The sequence below is a fragment of the Chanodichthys erythropterus genome, chromosome 13 (genome assembly GCF_024489055.1).
Source record: "Chanodichthys erythropterus isolate Z2021 chromosome 13, ASM2448905v1, whole genome shotgun sequence".
In the NCBI taxonomy this organism is placed as follows: Eukaryota; Metazoa; Chordata; class Actinopteri; order Cypriniformes; family Xenocyprididae; genus Chanodichthys; species Chanodichthys erythropterus.
The window spans coordinates 12,658,827-12,676,596 of record NC_090233.1 but is presented as its reverse complement, the minus strand read 5'-3'; the positions used below and the strand labels follow the sequence as shown (position 1 = coordinate 12,676,596).

The 17,770-nt window shown below is 36.1% G+C and overlaps 1 protein-coding gene across 3 annotated transcripts in view; it reads left to right on the top strand.

The window, feature by feature from the left end:
- Nucleotides 1-17,770, top strand: part of tut7 (terminal uridylyl transferase 7) — a 34,832-nt gene that overhangs the window by 14,484 nt on the left and 2,578 nt on the right. For all 3 annotated transcript variants that reach the window (XM_067407415.1, XM_067407416.1, XM_067407414.1), the window contains exons 9-29: nucleotides 698-824; nucleotides 1,072-1,191; nucleotides 2,608-2,736; nucleotides 5,572-5,749; nucleotides 5,827-6,158; nucleotides 7,668-7,925; nucleotides 8,577-8,727; nucleotides 9,043-9,129; nucleotides 9,448-9,548; nucleotides 10,068-10,125; nucleotides 10,427-10,530; nucleotides 12,350-12,439; nucleotides 13,036-13,149; nucleotides 13,505-13,582; nucleotides 13,703-13,880; nucleotides 14,008-14,055; nucleotides 15,087-15,178; nucleotides 15,266-15,381; nucleotides 16,703-16,884; nucleotides 17,186-17,235; nucleotides 17,331-17,397. In XM_067407415.1, the coding sequence (XP_067263516.1) occupies nucleotides 698-824; nucleotides 1,072-1,191; nucleotides 2,608-2,736; nucleotides 5,572-5,749; nucleotides 5,827-6,158; nucleotides 7,668-7,925; nucleotides 8,577-8,727; nucleotides 9,043-9,129; nucleotides 9,448-9,548; nucleotides 10,068-10,125; nucleotides 10,427-10,530; nucleotides 12,350-12,439; nucleotides 13,036-13,149; nucleotides 13,505-13,582; nucleotides 13,703-13,880; nucleotides 14,008-14,055; nucleotides 15,087-15,178; nucleotides 15,266-15,381; nucleotides 16,703-16,884; nucleotides 17,186-17,235; nucleotides 17,331-17,397 (2,660 nt within the window). The remainder of the gene's footprint in view (nucleotides 1-697; nucleotides 825-1,071; nucleotides 1,192-2,607; nucleotides 2,737-5,571; nucleotides 5,750-5,826; nucleotides 6,159-7,667; nucleotides 7,926-8,576; nucleotides 8,728-9,042; nucleotides 9,130-9,447; nucleotides 9,549-10,067; nucleotides 10,126-10,426; nucleotides 10,531-12,349; nucleotides 12,440-13,035; nucleotides 13,150-13,504; nucleotides 13,583-13,702; nucleotides 13,881-14,007; nucleotides 14,056-15,086; nucleotides 15,179-15,265; nucleotides 15,382-16,702; nucleotides 16,885-17,185; nucleotides 17,236-17,330; nucleotides 17,398-17,770) is intronic.

The following is a 17,770-nucleotide window of genomic DNA, read 5'->3' as shown; positions in this document are numbered from 1 at the left end:
GCTTCTATTAACCTTGTCTGATAGCTGCTCAAACTTCATTGGCTTTCATTTTTGAGATGCGTCATTGAAGACACTGCATGTCAGTTTTAATCGGACTAACAGTGAAGTTATAGCCGTTTTCATGTTGATTTTGCTGTTATAGCGCCACCAAGTGGCCAGTCACTTGTCCTTTTTCACATGACCACAGAATGAGCTCTTACATATGTGTGCTGAGGTGTGAAAATATCTGATTCCGCTCATGAATTAAAGCCATTTTAGTAAAAGTGGCTCCACCTACTTCAAACATTTTGGCGGCCCTTAGTTTCAAATTTCAAATTTTTCATACTTATTGAAAAATTTTAATAATTTCAAATTGTTCATAATTAGAGAATCTCGCTGCATTGCTTTGGTTCCGATCGGGCCAAAAACCTAGGACTAGTTTGCAAAAGTAGGTTTTTCAAAAAATCCAAAATGCCTGAAAATTTCGCCAGAATGACGAGCGAATCAGAGGCTTGAATTTTGTCCATCATAGAGAACAGTGATTTCAAATTGTAATAATATTTCACAATATTACTTTTAATACTGTATTTTTGATCAAATAAATGCAGCCTTGATGAGCATATGAGTATATTAAATTCATTGACACAGGAAGGGTCGTGTCTTTAAGTAATTTTTTTAACTGCTTTAAGCATATGTTATTTTTTTTTTATCTCCAAAGTGGTCTGATCTGCAAAATCAGTGCAGGCAATGAAAGTGCATGCTTAACAACGGCATATTTGACCGAGATGGCGAGTCTGGAACCGCAGCTCATCCCGCTGATCATATGCTTTAGACACTGGGCTAAGGTAAGACTGGTGTGCACAGTGTTATTTGTTTGTATGTCGGTTGTTTCAGGCAAGTTTAAATTACTAAATTACACGTTTGTATACTATGGTTCTCCGTGTTGTCTGATATACATAATATTCCATGGTTTTAATAGGTGGCATTTTCTGATGTACAGTGAAGCATCTCAAAGAACGTTAAAACTCTGCATGTGTATTTATATGTCCTTATCATATGTGATATGTTTTTTTGTTTTTTTGTGTGAATTAGATTTGTTGTGTAGACCAGATGGAAGAAGGTGGACTTCCTTCCTACAGCTTTACCCTAATGGTCATCAGCTTCCTGCAACGACGCAAGGAGCCTGTCTTACCTTCGTACCTAGAACACGTGGTGTGTGATTCAACATTAATGCATCCATTTATTCAAGTTTATAGGACCAATGCCTGATTATTGCATCTGGATCCTCTTGGAGAGGTAACCTGAGATAATCTGCAGTCAGCCGGTCATTACTGCAAAAAAATAAACCCCGACATGGTGATCAAGACCCAGACCCTAATGCAAAAATTGTCATTTATTATAAAGATACTCACCACATGAGTAAATATGAGAAATTGAAATTTGAAATCCAACCTGATATTTTTTGGTAACACTTTACTTAAAGCCTTTATGTATAATACATTATAAAGACATTCATGATGTACATTATAATGCATTATATATTTTCTAACGTTAGTTACAATTATTTATGAAAAGATAAAATGCATTATAATATTTGCAAATTATTTGTTACATCTGAAATTGGTTGTTTGTGTTTTCTAAAGGTATGTTCAATGATTAAATAAGTAATATAATGGATTATAACTGTGGTTGTAATCATACAATGCATTATAAGGTGCATTATAATGCATAATTAATGCATTAGAAATACTTTTATAATGCATTATATATGAAGGCTTTAAGTAAAGTGTTACTAATTGTTTTATAATTTTACCTGTATATTGGATGCGTTTTGACAGTTTAATGATCAGCTTTATTTTACCACAGAAGGCTGCAACTGACCAATCACAGTCAAGTATTTCAGAGAGCAATTGTAATGAACTAGGTGTGTGCGATATTGGCAAAAAGTTATATCTCTGTATTTTTGGGGATTTTGTTGATAATGATAATTAGAAGATATTTAGCTGGGTGTGTTTTTGGGCTGGTATCTTAGCTGGTTTAGGCCTGTTGGGCAGCTGACTCCCAATAATGTTCATATTCTTCATATTCAGTGGTGGTCAGTGACAGAAATTAACTTTTTCATTATATTTGCCACCTTATATTGATTTCAAGCTCATTTTTACCTTCATAAGGGCAATTTTTCCAGCCTTATTAGTTGTATGCATCTTTTATGTCAAATTCTTATATTCAATCAATAAATTCAATAATAGCACTATAAATGGTCACCAATCCATCCATCACAAAATTGCAAAAGTGGCACAGAATCTGCATCTAAAGCAGCATTTATTTACCCTGCAATTACAATTGCATAAATAATGTTATGAGATTAATGTTTAAAAAAATACTATTTTGAACATTTAAATATGAATAATTAATAACATTAAATTATATGATTATATACATTGATCAGGCATAACATTATGAGCACTGACAGGTGAAGTGAATAACTCTGATTATCTCTTCATCACGATCACAATAAATATTTATTATGGAAATTCCTGTAAGAAATGGTTTTGAGGTAGTTTCGTTTGATTAATTTCTGAAGCAGTCTGCAAGAGATGCAGAGACTGATGTTGTGTCTTGTTTTAGGCTTTGCCTGTGAGTAAACTCAAGAGTTTCTCCTTAACCGGGGTTGAAAAAGGACACGTGCTTTGGGTATATGATCAAACCTCAAACGATTCATCTCAAGATAAAGACAAAGGTGTCAAGAAGGGAAAGGTTAGTGTATTTCCAGTATTGTTTATTCATGTGTTCGGTATTCATATATTGTGCATCAAAAGGTTTAATTTGAAGACAATTTTGAGGTCAAGCTAAAAGAAAGTCAACTAAATTACTGTTGTATTTTATGGAAGCTTGTTTCCGCCACAAAATAGAAAAATAAAAAGGGTAATCGCGTCTTTTTATCTCACAATTCTGACTTTTTTCAGAATTGCAAGGTACAAATGCACAATTGCAGGAAAAAAATTCTCAGAATTGTGACTAAATAGCGTTATTCGGACGGGACTAGTTTTCATGGGGGATGTTAGAGAAATTTGTGTTTCTCAGATGCACTTTCTGATTTGAATTCTGTCCTAATCTGCCATGTCTGTGTTTTTCTCACACAACCTAAGTAAAAGTTCCAGGGCATTATCTGTTTTTCGTCAAACTCAACAGTCCACTGAGAAATCGAATCCAGTCCAAATGCAAATGCCTGATATGATATTATACTAGCGCTTCTCCTCATGTGTTTTTTGACATACCTGAGCTACTGTTTGCGCACCGTTCTTTCACATGCTTTCATTTTAATATGGATGGTATCCAACGAAAAATACAATTATATATAAAATATCGTTCTGTTTTTGTTTAGTCTAGTTTTAGTTGACATTCCCCTGGTTTCACAGACAAGGCTTAAGCTAGTCCCAGACTAAAATGCATGTTTGAGCTGTTTTAACTGAAACTAACTTGTACTGATATATCTTAAAATTATTATCATTGTTTTGTCTCAAGATGCTCACCAGTTTTCTAGGGTACATTTATAAAAGCTACTTAAATGTCTTAATTGAACTAAGGCCTAATCTTGGCTTAGGCTAAGCCCTGTCTGTAAAACTGGGCCTAAAAGTCTGGGAATTTTAGTCAATGAAGTCTCAATTTCATCATGCTGCATAATGGTTAAATTGATAATTATTTTCCTCAAATTTAATCTGTTACGTAACAGTCGGGATCATTAATATGTACGCCCCCAATATTTGCATATGCCAGCTTATGTTCAAGGCATTAGACAAGGGCAGCCAGTATTAACGTCTGGATCTGCACAGGTGAATCATCAGACTAGGTAAAGCAAGCAAGAACAATAACTAAAAAGGGCAGATGGAGCAATAATAACTGACATGATCCATGATAACATGGTATTTTAGTGATATTTGTAAATTGTCTTTCTAAATGTTTCGTTAGCATGTTGCTAATGTACTGTTAAATGTGGTTAAAGTTACCATTGTTTCTTACTGTATTCACAGAGACGAGAGCCGTCGTTATTTTCATTATTAAACACTTGCAGTCTGTATAATTCATAAACACAACTTCATTCTTTATAAATCTCTCCAACAGTGTAGCATTAGCCGTTAGCCACGGAGCACCATCAAACTCAAGCAGAATCAATGTAAACAATATAACAGTATATTATACTCACATAATCTGAAGCATGCATGCCGCATGCATGACGAACACTTTGTAAAGATCCATTTGAGGGTTATATTAGCTGTGTAAACTTTGTTTAGGCACTGTTCAAGGCAAGCGTGAGCTCCGTGGGCGTGGAGCACAAGAATTAAAGGGCCAGTAGCCCTGAATCGGCTCATTTATAATGATGCCCCAAAATAGGCAATTAAAAAAATGAATTAAAAAAAATCTATGGGGTATTTTGAGCTGAAACTTCACAGACACATTCAGGGGACACCTTAGACTTATATTACATCTTTTTTAAAAAAGTTCTAGGGCACCTTTAATAGTATTTCCAATAATTCAGAATTACAATGTTTTTGTATTTAAACAACAGCAAAAAAGACTTTGCAACCACAATCGCAAACAATATAGTCGAGATTAATGTTTGGATTTATTACAGTTCATCACTGAGAAGGTTTGATCATCCACACTTTTTTACAGTGTAGAGAGAGCGCGTGCGAATGGTTGCCAGATTGAAAAGATTAAAGGATTAGTTCACTTTACTCACCCCCATGTCATCCAAGATGTTCATGTCTTTCTTTCTTCAGTTGAAAAGAAATGAAGGTTTTTCAGGAAAACATTCCAGGATTTTTCTCCATATAGTGGACTTCACGTTGGTTCAACGGGTTGAAGGTCCAAATGTCAGTTTCAGTGCAGCTTCAAAGAGCTCTACATGATCCCAGATGAGGAATAAGAGTCTTATCTAGAGAAAAGATCGGCCATTTTCTAAAAAAAATAAAATAAAAATGATATACTTTTTAAACACAAATGCTCGTCTTGCACTGCTCTGTGATGCACCATGCATTGCGTAATCATGTTGGAAAGGTCACGCGTGACGTAGGCGGAAGCACCGATCCAGTGTGTACAAACGTGCAAAGACTAAGTCAAACACCCTTTAAAAAAAAAAAGGTAAAACAACGATGTTGGGCAATTTTGAGACCGTTTTTCATCCTACCACAGTACTTCCACCTCCTTTTCCGTGTGACTTTTCCAAGTAACTGTTGAAGTCCACTATAAGGAGAAAATATAATAAAGGAATATTTTCCTCAAACTTGAATTTCTTTTCGACTGAAAAAAGAAAGATATGAACATCTTGGATGACATGGGGGTGAGTAAATTATCAGGAAATTTTAATTCTGAAGTGAACTAATCCTTTAAGTAAAACTAACATGTGGCAACTGTTAAAAACAGTCTGTAATATTTTAGTCTGTAAAAACAAAGAGAGATTTTGGTTAAGAATTGCGAGATGGAAAAAGACTCAATTAACGTTTATATCTTTAATTCCATGGCGGAAACGAGCTTTCAAAGTATTTTTTTACCTATTGGTTCAAAGTTCTGATTTAGTTTTTTCTTAAATAGGCTCCACTGGTTTTCAAAGGCCGAAGTCCTCCTGTGCAGCTGGGGAAGCTTTGGGTCGAGTTACTACGATATTATTCACTGGAATTTCAAATACCCGAGAAAGTCATTAGCGTGCGCACGAACAGTGACGTGTGGCGTGATCTTAAAGACTGGCCCAAAAAGAGGATTGCAATAGAAGGTATCCATGGTGTCATGTGAGCTAGTTATTTTTTATATGTCTGCTGTCTGTTATTTATGTTTCTTTTCTTCTCTCAGATCCATTCGCCGTCCAGAGGAATGTGGCTCGGACGTTGAATAGTCAGACGATGTTTGACTATTTTTGGCATTGTCTCAAAACAACTTATAAGTACTTTGCTTCTCCTTCAAAAAGCAAAGCTGGGAAAGTCCGTTCAAACAGTCAAAGTGACAAATCTGTGAGTGGTGTGAATCATGTTGTATCAGTGAAGAGAAGCACGAAAGTGCCAGCTGAGGATTTGAACCGATCCCATGCAAGATCCAGTCCGCACAGTACAGAAGAACTGGAAGACTCTGACTATATGATTGAGCAGGACGATGAGGAAGAAGCCGACTCTGACATGGACACTGAGGTGTGCAATGCACATAAATACGTTCATCGTTAATATTTGCTTTTCTGAAGGTCTTTTTTCATCATGCAGTCAAGTTTAACTACATTTGGGATCAACAAATTATGTTCATTTGTTTGTAAGCTTTAGCATCCAGCTGAGTTAATTACTGTAAAAATTCAGCATTTTTTTTTTTTTTTTTAGGTTAGGTTAAAAATAATCAAATTAAATATAAATTTAAACTTAAAAAGCTTGCCTTGGCAACTAACTGAAATAAAACTGAAGTTGAAGTACTAAAACTGAAATAAAGAAAAAGCTAAATATAAAAGAAACCCAAAAATATTAAAATTACAAATGCACATAATAAAATGACTAAAACATAAACTAATACTGAATATATAAAAATAAAAGCTAACTCAAAATATGAATGAATACTATAATAGTACATAAAAAAATAATAATTATTATTTTTTTTTGTACATAACAATTTTTGCAACTTAGTTCGCTATTTTTAGACCTGAGAACATCTCTGAAATCAAGAAAAAATAAAATTAGATCATAATATTATCCCCTTGAATTAAATTATTAAAAATAATTTTCCTGAATTGAAATAAAATAAATATAAATATTTGATGAAAAACTTAAAAAACTTGCCTTGGCAACTAACTGAAATAAAATTGAAGCACTAAAATGACTAAAACTGGAGAAAAAAAGGCTAAATATAAATTTATAAAAGCCAAAAATATAAAAAATGTAAAAAAAAAAAAAATGAAAATATAAAAATGAAAATTAAATCAAACTCAAAATATTAATGAATACTATTACTATTACTAGTACATACAAAATAATAATAATAATAATAATAATAATAATATATATATATATATATATATATATATATTTTTTTTTTTTTTGGCCTTATGACATTTATAACAATTTTTGCAGCTTAGTTCGCTATTTTTAGACCTGAAATCAAGAAAAAATAGATTAAAATTAGATCTTCATATTATCCCCTTGAATTAAATGATTAAAATTCATTTTCCTGAATTGAAATAAATATAAATATAAATATTTGATGAAAAACTTAAAAAACTTGCCTTGGCAACTAACTGAAATAAAATTGAAGATGAAGTACTAAAATGACTAAAACTGAGGCTAAATATAAATATATAAAAGCCAAAAATATTAAAATTAATAGTAAAATGACTCAAAATATTAATGAATACTATAATAGTACATAAATACTAAATTAACAATAATGGGTCGCCGTATGTTAATTGTTTTGGCCTTATGATCATATGATTCCCTTGAATTTTTATGCATAAGAGCTTCTCAGGTAAATTATTTTCTTATTTTAAGGAAAATCTATATGTTTTCCAGTTCAAATAAGATAAAGATCATTATTAATACTTTTACGATATGATTAAGTTAAATGGTTTTGTGAAATACTGAAGAAACAGTGTTTGCATTAGCTCTATTATCCCTCAGATACATAACATTTTGAAATTAAACTGAGCTTGTGCACTTTTGTAGGGTGAAGATGAGGAAGATGATGATGGCGATGATGACATCGAGCTTAATGAATCTGGTCATTCTGGCGATGAGATCTTCCCTTTTGACCGGGAGATGAGTGACGATGTGACGTCCGACGTAGGCGATCCAGAGGAAGCAGCATCTGTCCCAAACAAACCCAAAGCAGAGCTTACCAAATCTGAATCACCTGTAGGAACACAGTTGGACCATGAAGGCGTTCCTTATGTCTTCACCAAGCGGTTTTTCAGTGATGGCAAGGTAAATATGCATTCTCGTATTCATGGCTCCTGAGTTTGCATTTCTATGCAAGACCATCCGAACTTCTTATTTAATGTAAAATGTACTAATGTTTGTTACTGTTGCCAGATATTTAGCTGTATTTGATAGTCATTCAACCAACTGCATTCAGTGACTTTTTATTATATATCCAGCTACTAGATGCATTATTGCTTGAATGAGCTTCATAGAAACTCATTCTACCTCCTACATGGAGAGAAAGATCTCAGAAAGACTAAAAACTGTTAACATATGACAGCATCTGGTTATGGTAGCTGTTGAAGTGCTGCTCACGTTATCTAACTGCAATTCGGGTCTAACAATAAACATTAAGTATAACACGCTTCATAATGTACCACTACTGGCTAGATTCAAGGTCAACTAATGCATTAAAACGGCACAAAAATGCAGTAATTTCATCAAGTTGCCAGTGAGATTTTTGAAACTTTGCAGACCTTTTACTTTCACAAACAGCTTTATTACACACTTCATGAAGGGTAATATCTGAAAAAGCATGATGGGGGTTTCTGTTGACATTTGAATGATGTTGATATTTAATAACTTTAATGTAAATTTCTGCATCTGCAATTCTAGCACTTCTTGGTGACAGATTAACCATCTTTTATCTGTTAGTCCCCCATTGTGATATGCAGCCTTTGTAAGAGTGATGGACATTCGAAACAGGAGTGTCCCGAGGACTTCAAGCGAGTAGAGTTAAAACGCCTTCCACCCATGTCCCTAGACTTCCTGAAGATCCTCAATGAAGTCTGTGAGCAATGCTATCGTAAGTACGCTGTGGATGTGTATTGACATGAAGACATTCTTTATTTTTCTTTATCCATTATTGTGGTGAACGAAACCAGAGTATGAAATGTAGATTGCCTATTTTTCTGCATGGTCCCATAACAGCAAATACCCAAAGTTTTTGCCTTTCTTACACCTTTTATGGCACTATGAATTTTACATGTGCACATTGGTGCATACATCTTTTTTTTATATACATGCATCTTTGTTTTTGTTTTTTTGTTGAAATCTTGCACTTATTTTTTTTTTTGCATGTAGTTTCAGATATTTAATAAAAATGTTTGCATTTATTTAGGTGACTTTGCACCAGATGATGTGGAGGTGAAAGTCAGAGAACACATTTTACAAGATTTTGAGACTTTCCTGAGATGTCAAGTGCCAGGTAATGCAGCTTGGTGAAACTCTTTAGAATTTAAGCAAGTACTTTTTATTTTATTTTATTTATTTATTTATTTATTTTTATCATTTTTCCCCATTTAAATGCACTGAGAGATTTCTTGTTCTGTATTGCTGCATTATACTTTTTCCAGTGAAAATGGTGCACAAATGAACAAAATGGCAAATCAGAACATAATTTGCTTAATATGCAACTCCTTTGACCAGTGAGATTCTGTTGTTTTTGAGCTGGATATTTGTTTTTTGTGAGATTCACCCATTTATGCTTATTTATTGATGTTTTTTTTTTCCCCCTCTATATCAGGAGCCAAGTTGGCTTTGTTTGGTTCATCCAAGAATGGGTTTGGCTTTAAACAGAGTGACTTGGACATCTGTATGACTCTAGAAGGCCAGGACACAGCTGAGGTAATGTCTCTCCTTCTACACATGGTCGCATAGATGCATTAAATTGATCAAAAGTGATGTTAAAGGCATTTAACATAATGTTACATACGATTTCTATTAAAAAGAATGCTGTTCTTTTAAACTTTCCATTCATCAAAGAATCCTAAAAAAGAAAAGCATCACTGTTTCCACAAAATATTAACTGTTTTCAACATTGATAATAATCATAAATGTTTCTTGAGCAGCAAATCATCATATTAGAATGATTTCTGAAGGATCATGTGACACTGAAGACTGGAGTAATGATGCTGAAAATTCAGCTTTGATCACAGGAACAAATTACACTTTACAATATATTCACATAGAATATTAGTTATTTTAAATTGTAATAATATTTCTGTTTTCACTGTATTTTTTTATCAAATAAATGCAGCATTGGCGAGCAGAAGAGACTTGTTGAACCGACTATTTATGCGAACTGTTTATGCACTGTGTATTCCACTTCATTCATTTAGTTTCCTCATCTGGTTCCTCTGACAGGGCTTGGACTTCATGGCTGTTATTGAGAGTCTGGTGAAAGCTCTACGGAAACACCACGGTAAGGTTTTTTGGGTGTGACTGTGAAATTGCCTGTTGTTTACGCTACTGAAAGGGGCAGGCGCTTATCTCATTCAGTAATCGTGTTTTGTATCGTTCGCTATTATGGAGATTTGATATTTTTAGGAAGGGAAAGACTGTCCTCTCTCCGTACCTCTGATGTTCTGACTAGTAAATGAAATGACAAAGAGCCCATCTGTACGCTTCAGGCAACCTCCATTCACTTTAAATGCATGTTGTTAAAATAAAATCAGTGCTTTTGTTTTACACCCCATGTCTATTTATCCATCCATTCATTTTAGGCCTGAGAAACATCCTACCTATTACTACTGCAAAAGTCCCAATTGTGAAGTTTTACCACACCAAAACTGGACTAGAGGGAGATATAAGCTTGTACAATACACTGGTGAGAGAATAATTGTGTTGAATTATTTTTATATGTCCAAACTTGACACTTAAACAGAACGCTGTTTAATGGACATTCAAACCACTGCAATTGTTAATAGCGTTAGCATTTTATAAGAAGAAAGCCCTCTTTACATATTTGCAAAAGATAAGTACTACGCTTGTTTGGATTTCTTCAAAACGTTCGCACATCTGAATGATCTCCAACAGGTGCGGGATCAGAACAAAAGATATGAAACAAAATGAGGAAAATCTGCCCAATGTTTAATTATTCCCTTCATTTGCTTCCTTCGAGGCTTTGTTACGTCATAAGGTTTTCAAAACATTTTGAAATTTCAATGGTTCACGTGACTTCGTCAGTTTAATGCAATTTTAATTTTTGGGTGATCTAACCCTTTAACACCACTAGATCAAATGTTATTGTCCTACAAATCGAAACCCAAAACAAACATGGTGAATCACATTTCAAATACAAATGCAGCATATAAAATTACTCAATATAAACTGTCAGACACACCAAACTAATCACATTTTAAATACAATGCAGAAAAGCATCAGAAAGCATCAAAGTGAATCAAATTCTAAATACATGAAAAATATTTAAATATGTTTATATTCAAGAGAAAAGTTACTTGGCTATTAAACATATTTAAAATACTTATTCACTGTTTACACTTTAATTTGGATATTCAATGTGAAAATATGATTTTTAATGATCGACAGCCCTAATTAAATTCACGGATTGGCAATCCACATTCAGTCTAGTTCTTGTGCTTTGATTTAGTAAGTTTAGTCTTTTAGTGTGCAACTTGCAATCTTTTTCTAAATCTGAAAGATTCGAAAAAAAATAATATAATAATTCCTATCTTAGTTATATTTGGTCAGACTTTAGTTTAGGATCCTATTCTTACTATTAACTATGACTTTTGCCTCAATAAACTCCTAATTTACTGCTTATTAATAGTTAGTAAGGTAGTTGTTAAGTTTAGGTATTGGGTAGGATTAAGGGATGCAGAATAAGGTCATGCAGAATAATAATTAATATGTGTTTTATAAGTACTAATAAACAGCTAATATTGTAGTAATATGCATGCTAATAAGCAACTACTTAAAGGATTAGTTCACTTCAGAATTAAAATTTCCTGATAATTTACTCGCCCCCATGTCATCCAAGATGTTCATGTCTTTCTTTCTTCAGTTGAAAAGAAATTAAGGTTTTTGAGGAAAACATTTCAGTTTTTTTCTCCATATAGTGGACTTCACTGGAGTTCAACGGGTTGAAGGTCCAAATGTCAGTTTCAGTGCAGCTTCAAAGAGCTCTACATGATCCCAGATGAGGAATAAGAGTCTTATCTAGAGAAACCATCGGTCATTTTCTAAAAGAAATAAAAATGTATATATTTTTTAACCAAAAATGCACAAGAGCTCTTTGAAGCTGCACTGAAACGGACATTTGGACCTTCAATCCGTTGAACTCCAGTGAAGTCCACTATATGGAGAAAAATCCTGGAATGTTTTCATCAAAAACCTTCATTTCTTTTTGACTGAAGAGAGAAAGACATGAACATCTTGGATGACATGGGGGTGAGTAAATTATCAAGTGAACTAATCCTTTTATAGTGAGAATTGGACCCTAAAATAAAGTGTTTCCATATATATAATTTTTTTTTTTTAAAGTAACCCTGAACCTAAACCTTTAATCCCATATTACATCTAAGTAATTACTTTATATTACTCAGTACTTTCTTGTGTAAATACACTGCAAGTCCACATACTGTAAAATAAAATGCAACCAAGATTTTTCCATTTTATTTCCTCAGGCTTTGCACAACACACAGTTACTGGCATCATATGCTGCAATTGACGCTCGAGTGAAGATCCTCTGCTACGTCATGAAAGTGTTCTCCAAAGTAAGTTCATTAAATGCCATCATTGCTTCAGTCAGGGAAATCGTACACGTTAGTGACCAAGTTTGAAGCTTGGAAGAGAAAGAATCCAGCAAGTTGCTTTTGGTGAATTGACGAAGGATGAATTGCTCATTAGCATATCTGAATTTCAGCTCCGGATCTTCCTCACACTTGATTTACAGAGATATGAACTGTAAAGATGACATCAGTTTTACTGTATCGATTCGAGTGCAAATATGATCCTTTTGGAAGTGCATCAAAGTGGATTTGCTTTCACAGCACAGAAAATGGCATCTTCTCAACATGTCGACAACATAAACCAAACTCTTCCAGTCTCAACTACAACTACAGTGTTTGAGGGCGGGGTAAAGTAGACCAGGCTGGAATTATGCAAATTTGTTACAAATCTACACAGGTTCGTGCAGGAAGTGAGACTGTTATTACTGACGACTTGTTTCATGCAGTTTAGAATCGCTTCTTTCTTTTAGGAGCCAATAACTGAAGCTTTGCAGATCTTATACATTCACAAACAGCAATATTACTCACTGCATGAAAGAGCAACATATTTATCATCTTGAGAATGATGTTTGTCTTTTCAGGTGTGTGACATTGGAGATGCGTCTCGTGGTAGTCTTTCTTCGTATGCTTACACTCTAATGGTCCTTTTCTTCCTTCAACAAAGAAACCCGCCTGTCATCCCAGTTCTCCAAGAGGTGGCTTTCTTGACTTTTTCAATGACTGTTACTTAAATTATTTAAATAAAAGGTTACAACTAATTTCCATTAATATACAAGCACATGTGCACACCAAAAATTAATTACTACATTTTATTCCTACTTTCATGTAATTTAGAAGTGCATGCCCCCTATTGCATATTTCTATAATCCTGATATTTCAACATAAACAAACAGCATGTGAATACAGGTTAAAATGGGATTTATTTTTCTTCCATTTTGTGTGTATTCTTTTATATTGCTAAAAGTCAACATAAAAACTACTGTATGATGGGATGGCATTGATGTAAAGCATGCATTCACTCTGAATTAATTTTGTATATGTCTTTTGTAGATGTATGAAGGGGATAAAAAGCCAGTAGTTCTTGTAGATGGCTGGGATGTACATTTCTTTAAGGATTTAAAGAACTTGGTGAGTGAGCTCCAAAAAGAAAAACATTTGCAATTTTTTTTTTTTTTCACATCTGTGAAACATGTAGCACAAAATGCATGTCTTGGACTTTTAGTATAATAGTGGATGTTCATTCCTCAGCATAAATACTGGCCGGAGTACAAGAAGAACAGGGAGTCTGTGGGGCAGCTGTGGCTTGGGCTGCTGCAGTTTTACACCGAGACATTTGACTTTAAGGAGTCTGTCATCTGCATCCGCAGAAAAGAGCCTCTCACCACCTTCAAGAAGCAGTGGACCTCCAAACATCTCGCCATCGAGGGTAAGACTAGGCAATGAAGTGCTGATGAGTGGCAAAAATCAGACCAATAACCTATGAATCTAGGTAAACAGGTAGCGTAATTTGCTAAATTGTAGCTGATCATTTGTCTTTCTCTTTCCTCTTTTAGATCCCTTTGATTTGAGTCATAATCTTGGAGCTGGACTCTCACGGAGAAGTATGTCATGTGTTTCTCTTTCTTTTTTTAATGATGCATGTATTATCCTTCACATTATACCTTTCATTGACCATGTTTACAAGTGCACAAATAATGTGATATTCCAATAATCAGAGTAAGGATGTTTACATGACACGAGCAAACCTCTTCTCTCACGTTTACATGCGATTTTCATCATTCTGATTATTCGCTAAGAATTGTGGTTATTTTACCGCCATCCTTCACATTGCTGAATGCACAGCACAAATTATGAACTCTATACAGTAGGTGTTACTGAACAAGCTGTTTCAGCACACATGGATTTATTCACCGGTTCTTTGGTATCCAGCTTCAGTCTTTTTTCTTTTTTTTTTTGGTGACGCATTTAAAAAGTCTCAATTTTAATGTTTTTGACCATCAATATACCGCATTATATTTATATCATGCAACATTTGGAACATTATCTTTTTTCAACACCTCAAAAATGCTCATGCACATTTAGGCATGTAAACACTTTAATCCACTCTGAGCATTTTATTGCGATTTAAAATCGGCATACGTCATTTTACAATGATTATGGTTACTATAGGGCTGTGCTTAAAGGGTTAGTTCACCCAAAAATCAAAATTCTGTCATTAATTACTCACCCTCATGTCATTCCACACCTGTAAGACCTTTGTTCATCTTCAGAACACAAATTAAGATATTTTTGATAAAATCCATTGGCTTAGTGAGGCCTGCATCGCCAGCAATAACACTCCCTTTTTCAGTGGCCAGAAAGCTACTAAAGACATTTAAATCAGTTCATGTGACTACAGTGGTTCAATCTTAATATTATAAAGCAACTACAATACTTTTTGTGTGCCAAAAAAAAACAAAATAGTGACTTTATTCAACAATATCTAGTGATGGGTGATTTCAAAACAAATGATTTGTTAAGCTTCAGTGTTTTGAAATGTCATCCTTGGTGTGCACAGCCTTTACTCATCCCTACATTTTTAAAAATAAATGACAATATCTTGTCATCTAATGCAGTGATGTTTTGTTTGCAGTGGCAAGCTTCATCATGAAGGCCTTCATCAACGCCCGCAGAGTTTTCGGCACCCCTGTCCGAGTCTTTCCCCCAGAGTATCCAAATAAAATGGTTTGTGTCCTGTATCTTGAGCATGTAAATCCTGTTAGACGCCTCACATGTCAAGTTATTGTGCTTCAATTCACATGGTGTTTGCAGGAGTACTTTTTTGACCCAGATGTGCTGACAGAGGGCAAGCTTGCACCCAATGACCGCTGCTGCCGCATTTGTGGGAAGATTGGCCATTTTATGAAAGACTGTCCGATGAGAAAGAGGTAATTCAGCACAAGAACTATTGTAGAATAACTTTTTACTTTACTTCAATTATTGTTCATACGGAACACTACTTAATTTCAACATTCTTTGCTCACTCTCTCCTCCCCCATCATGAGTGGACACGCCCCCCTACAGCTGATTAGCTCACTCTCTCCTCCCCCATCATGAGTGGACACGCCCCCTACAGCTGATTAGCTCACTCTCTCCTCCCCCATCATGAGTGGACACGCCCCCTACAGCTGATTAGCTCACTCTCTCCTCCCCCATCATGAGTGAACACGCCCCCTACAGCTGATTGGCTCACTCTCTCCTACCCCATCATGAGTGGACACGCCCCCTACAGCTGATTAGCTCACTCTCTCCTCCCCGATCATGAGTGGACACGCCCCCTACTGCTGATTAGCTCACTCTCTCCTCCCCCATCATGAGTGGACACGCCCCCTACAGCTGATTAGCTCACTCTCTCCTCCCCCATCATGAGTGGACACGCCCCCTACAGCTGATTAGCTCACTCTCTCCTCCCCCATCATGAGTGGACACGCCCCCTACAGCTGATTAGCTCTCTCTCTCCTCCCCCATCATGAGTGGACACGCCCCCTACAGCTGATTAGCTCGCTCTCTCCTCCCCCATCATGAGTGGACACGCCCCCTACAGCTGATTAGCTCACTCTCTCCTACCCCATCATGAGTGGACACGCCCCCTACAGCTGATTAGCTCACTCTCTCCTCCCCCATCATGAGTGAACACGCCCCCTACAGCTGATTAGCTCACTCTCTCCTACCCCATCATGAGTGGACACGCCCCCTACAGCTGATTAGCTCGCTCTCTCCTCCCCCATCATGAGTGGACACGCCCCCTACAGCTGATTAGCTCACTCTCTCCTCCCCCATCATGAGTGGCACACCTCCTACTGCTAATTAGCTCAATCTAGGCTTGCTCGAGATACATCGGCATTGCGCAGACCGGGCGGCGTATGACATCAAAGTACTGCGAGAGTGATTCAAAAGCATAAGGAGTCGTATTCTCTCCAAATGCTCTCACGGTACTTTGTCACTTTGGCATCTCGAACAAGCCTTCTCTCTCCTCCACCATTATGAGTGGACATCCCCCCTACTGCTGATTGGTTCACTCTCTCCCTCCCACATCATGAATGGACACACCCCCTACTGCTGATTGGCTAAAAGTGTGTTGTGGTGCTCTGCCCGATCCACTTCCAACAGCACTTCTCAGAAATCGCTTACTGCACCTTTAAATCAGACATTTGATGCTTATACTGATTTTGTTCATTGTTTATTCATTTATTTCGATGCTTTACTAAGACAAAGACGCGACAACACTGATGGATTCTTCAGTGGACGTGATGTAAACAGAGCCACCAAAGCCATGATGGACGGCAGCCCTTACAAGGATGGGCGTTGGCGGCAGAGGGAGGAGAAATGCTGTTTTCTGTGTGGCTCCAACGCTCACATTAAGAAGGACTGCCCGCTGTCCAAGTCTTTAGGTAGCTGCACTCACTGCATTGTTTAAAGCAGGGGCGCCCAACCCTGTTCCTGGAGATCTACCTTCCTGCAGAGTTCAGCTCCAGCCCTGCTCAACACACCTGCCTGTAACTATCAAGTGCTCCTGAAGATCTTAATTAGCTGATTCAGGTGTTTTACCAGGGTTGGGGCTAAACTTTGCAGGTAGGTAGATCTCCAGGAACAGGCTTGGGCACCCCTGGTTTAAAGTGTATCTGCTGCAATTAACCAAGTGATGCAATTTGGTCTAGAATCATGCAGTCATTCATGTATTTCTCTTTGCAGAATCCTCACCAACCACATACCAAAGAAGTCCTGCATCAGAAAGGGACAAAGTATGTCAGATATCATCTTAATTACAGTTATTATGCACTACTTTTGCCTAGGAATTAAACTCAGTGGATCTCTTTGGATTCATGTGTGTCTGCAGGACAGTCCTCAACAGGACAGGAGAAAGAAGCGCAAAGCAAAGAGGATGATTTTGGGTCCTGAAGCAGGTAAACTACATTACATGAGTGCATGGTGATTTATGAAGTGCATAAACTTTGCAAACAATTGAGTCCTATGGACCTATTCACCCCAGGCATTAACTAAGGGGCCGTTTACACAACACCATTTTCATGCAAAATGTAGAATTTTGAAAAGGGGTTTTGAAGTGCATGTTTTTGAAAATGATAGCGTTATCTCCGTGTAAACTACAAAAACGAATTTGTGAATATGGTGACATCATGCGCATTACATGTTCAGTCTGTAGGCGCTGTTTCTTTACAAAGTGACATTGCCATCTACTGGCCTGGCAGCAGAATACAGCGTTTTTTAGTCATTTTCACAAATTTTGTGTGAATGGGGATCGTTTGACAACGCTGTTGT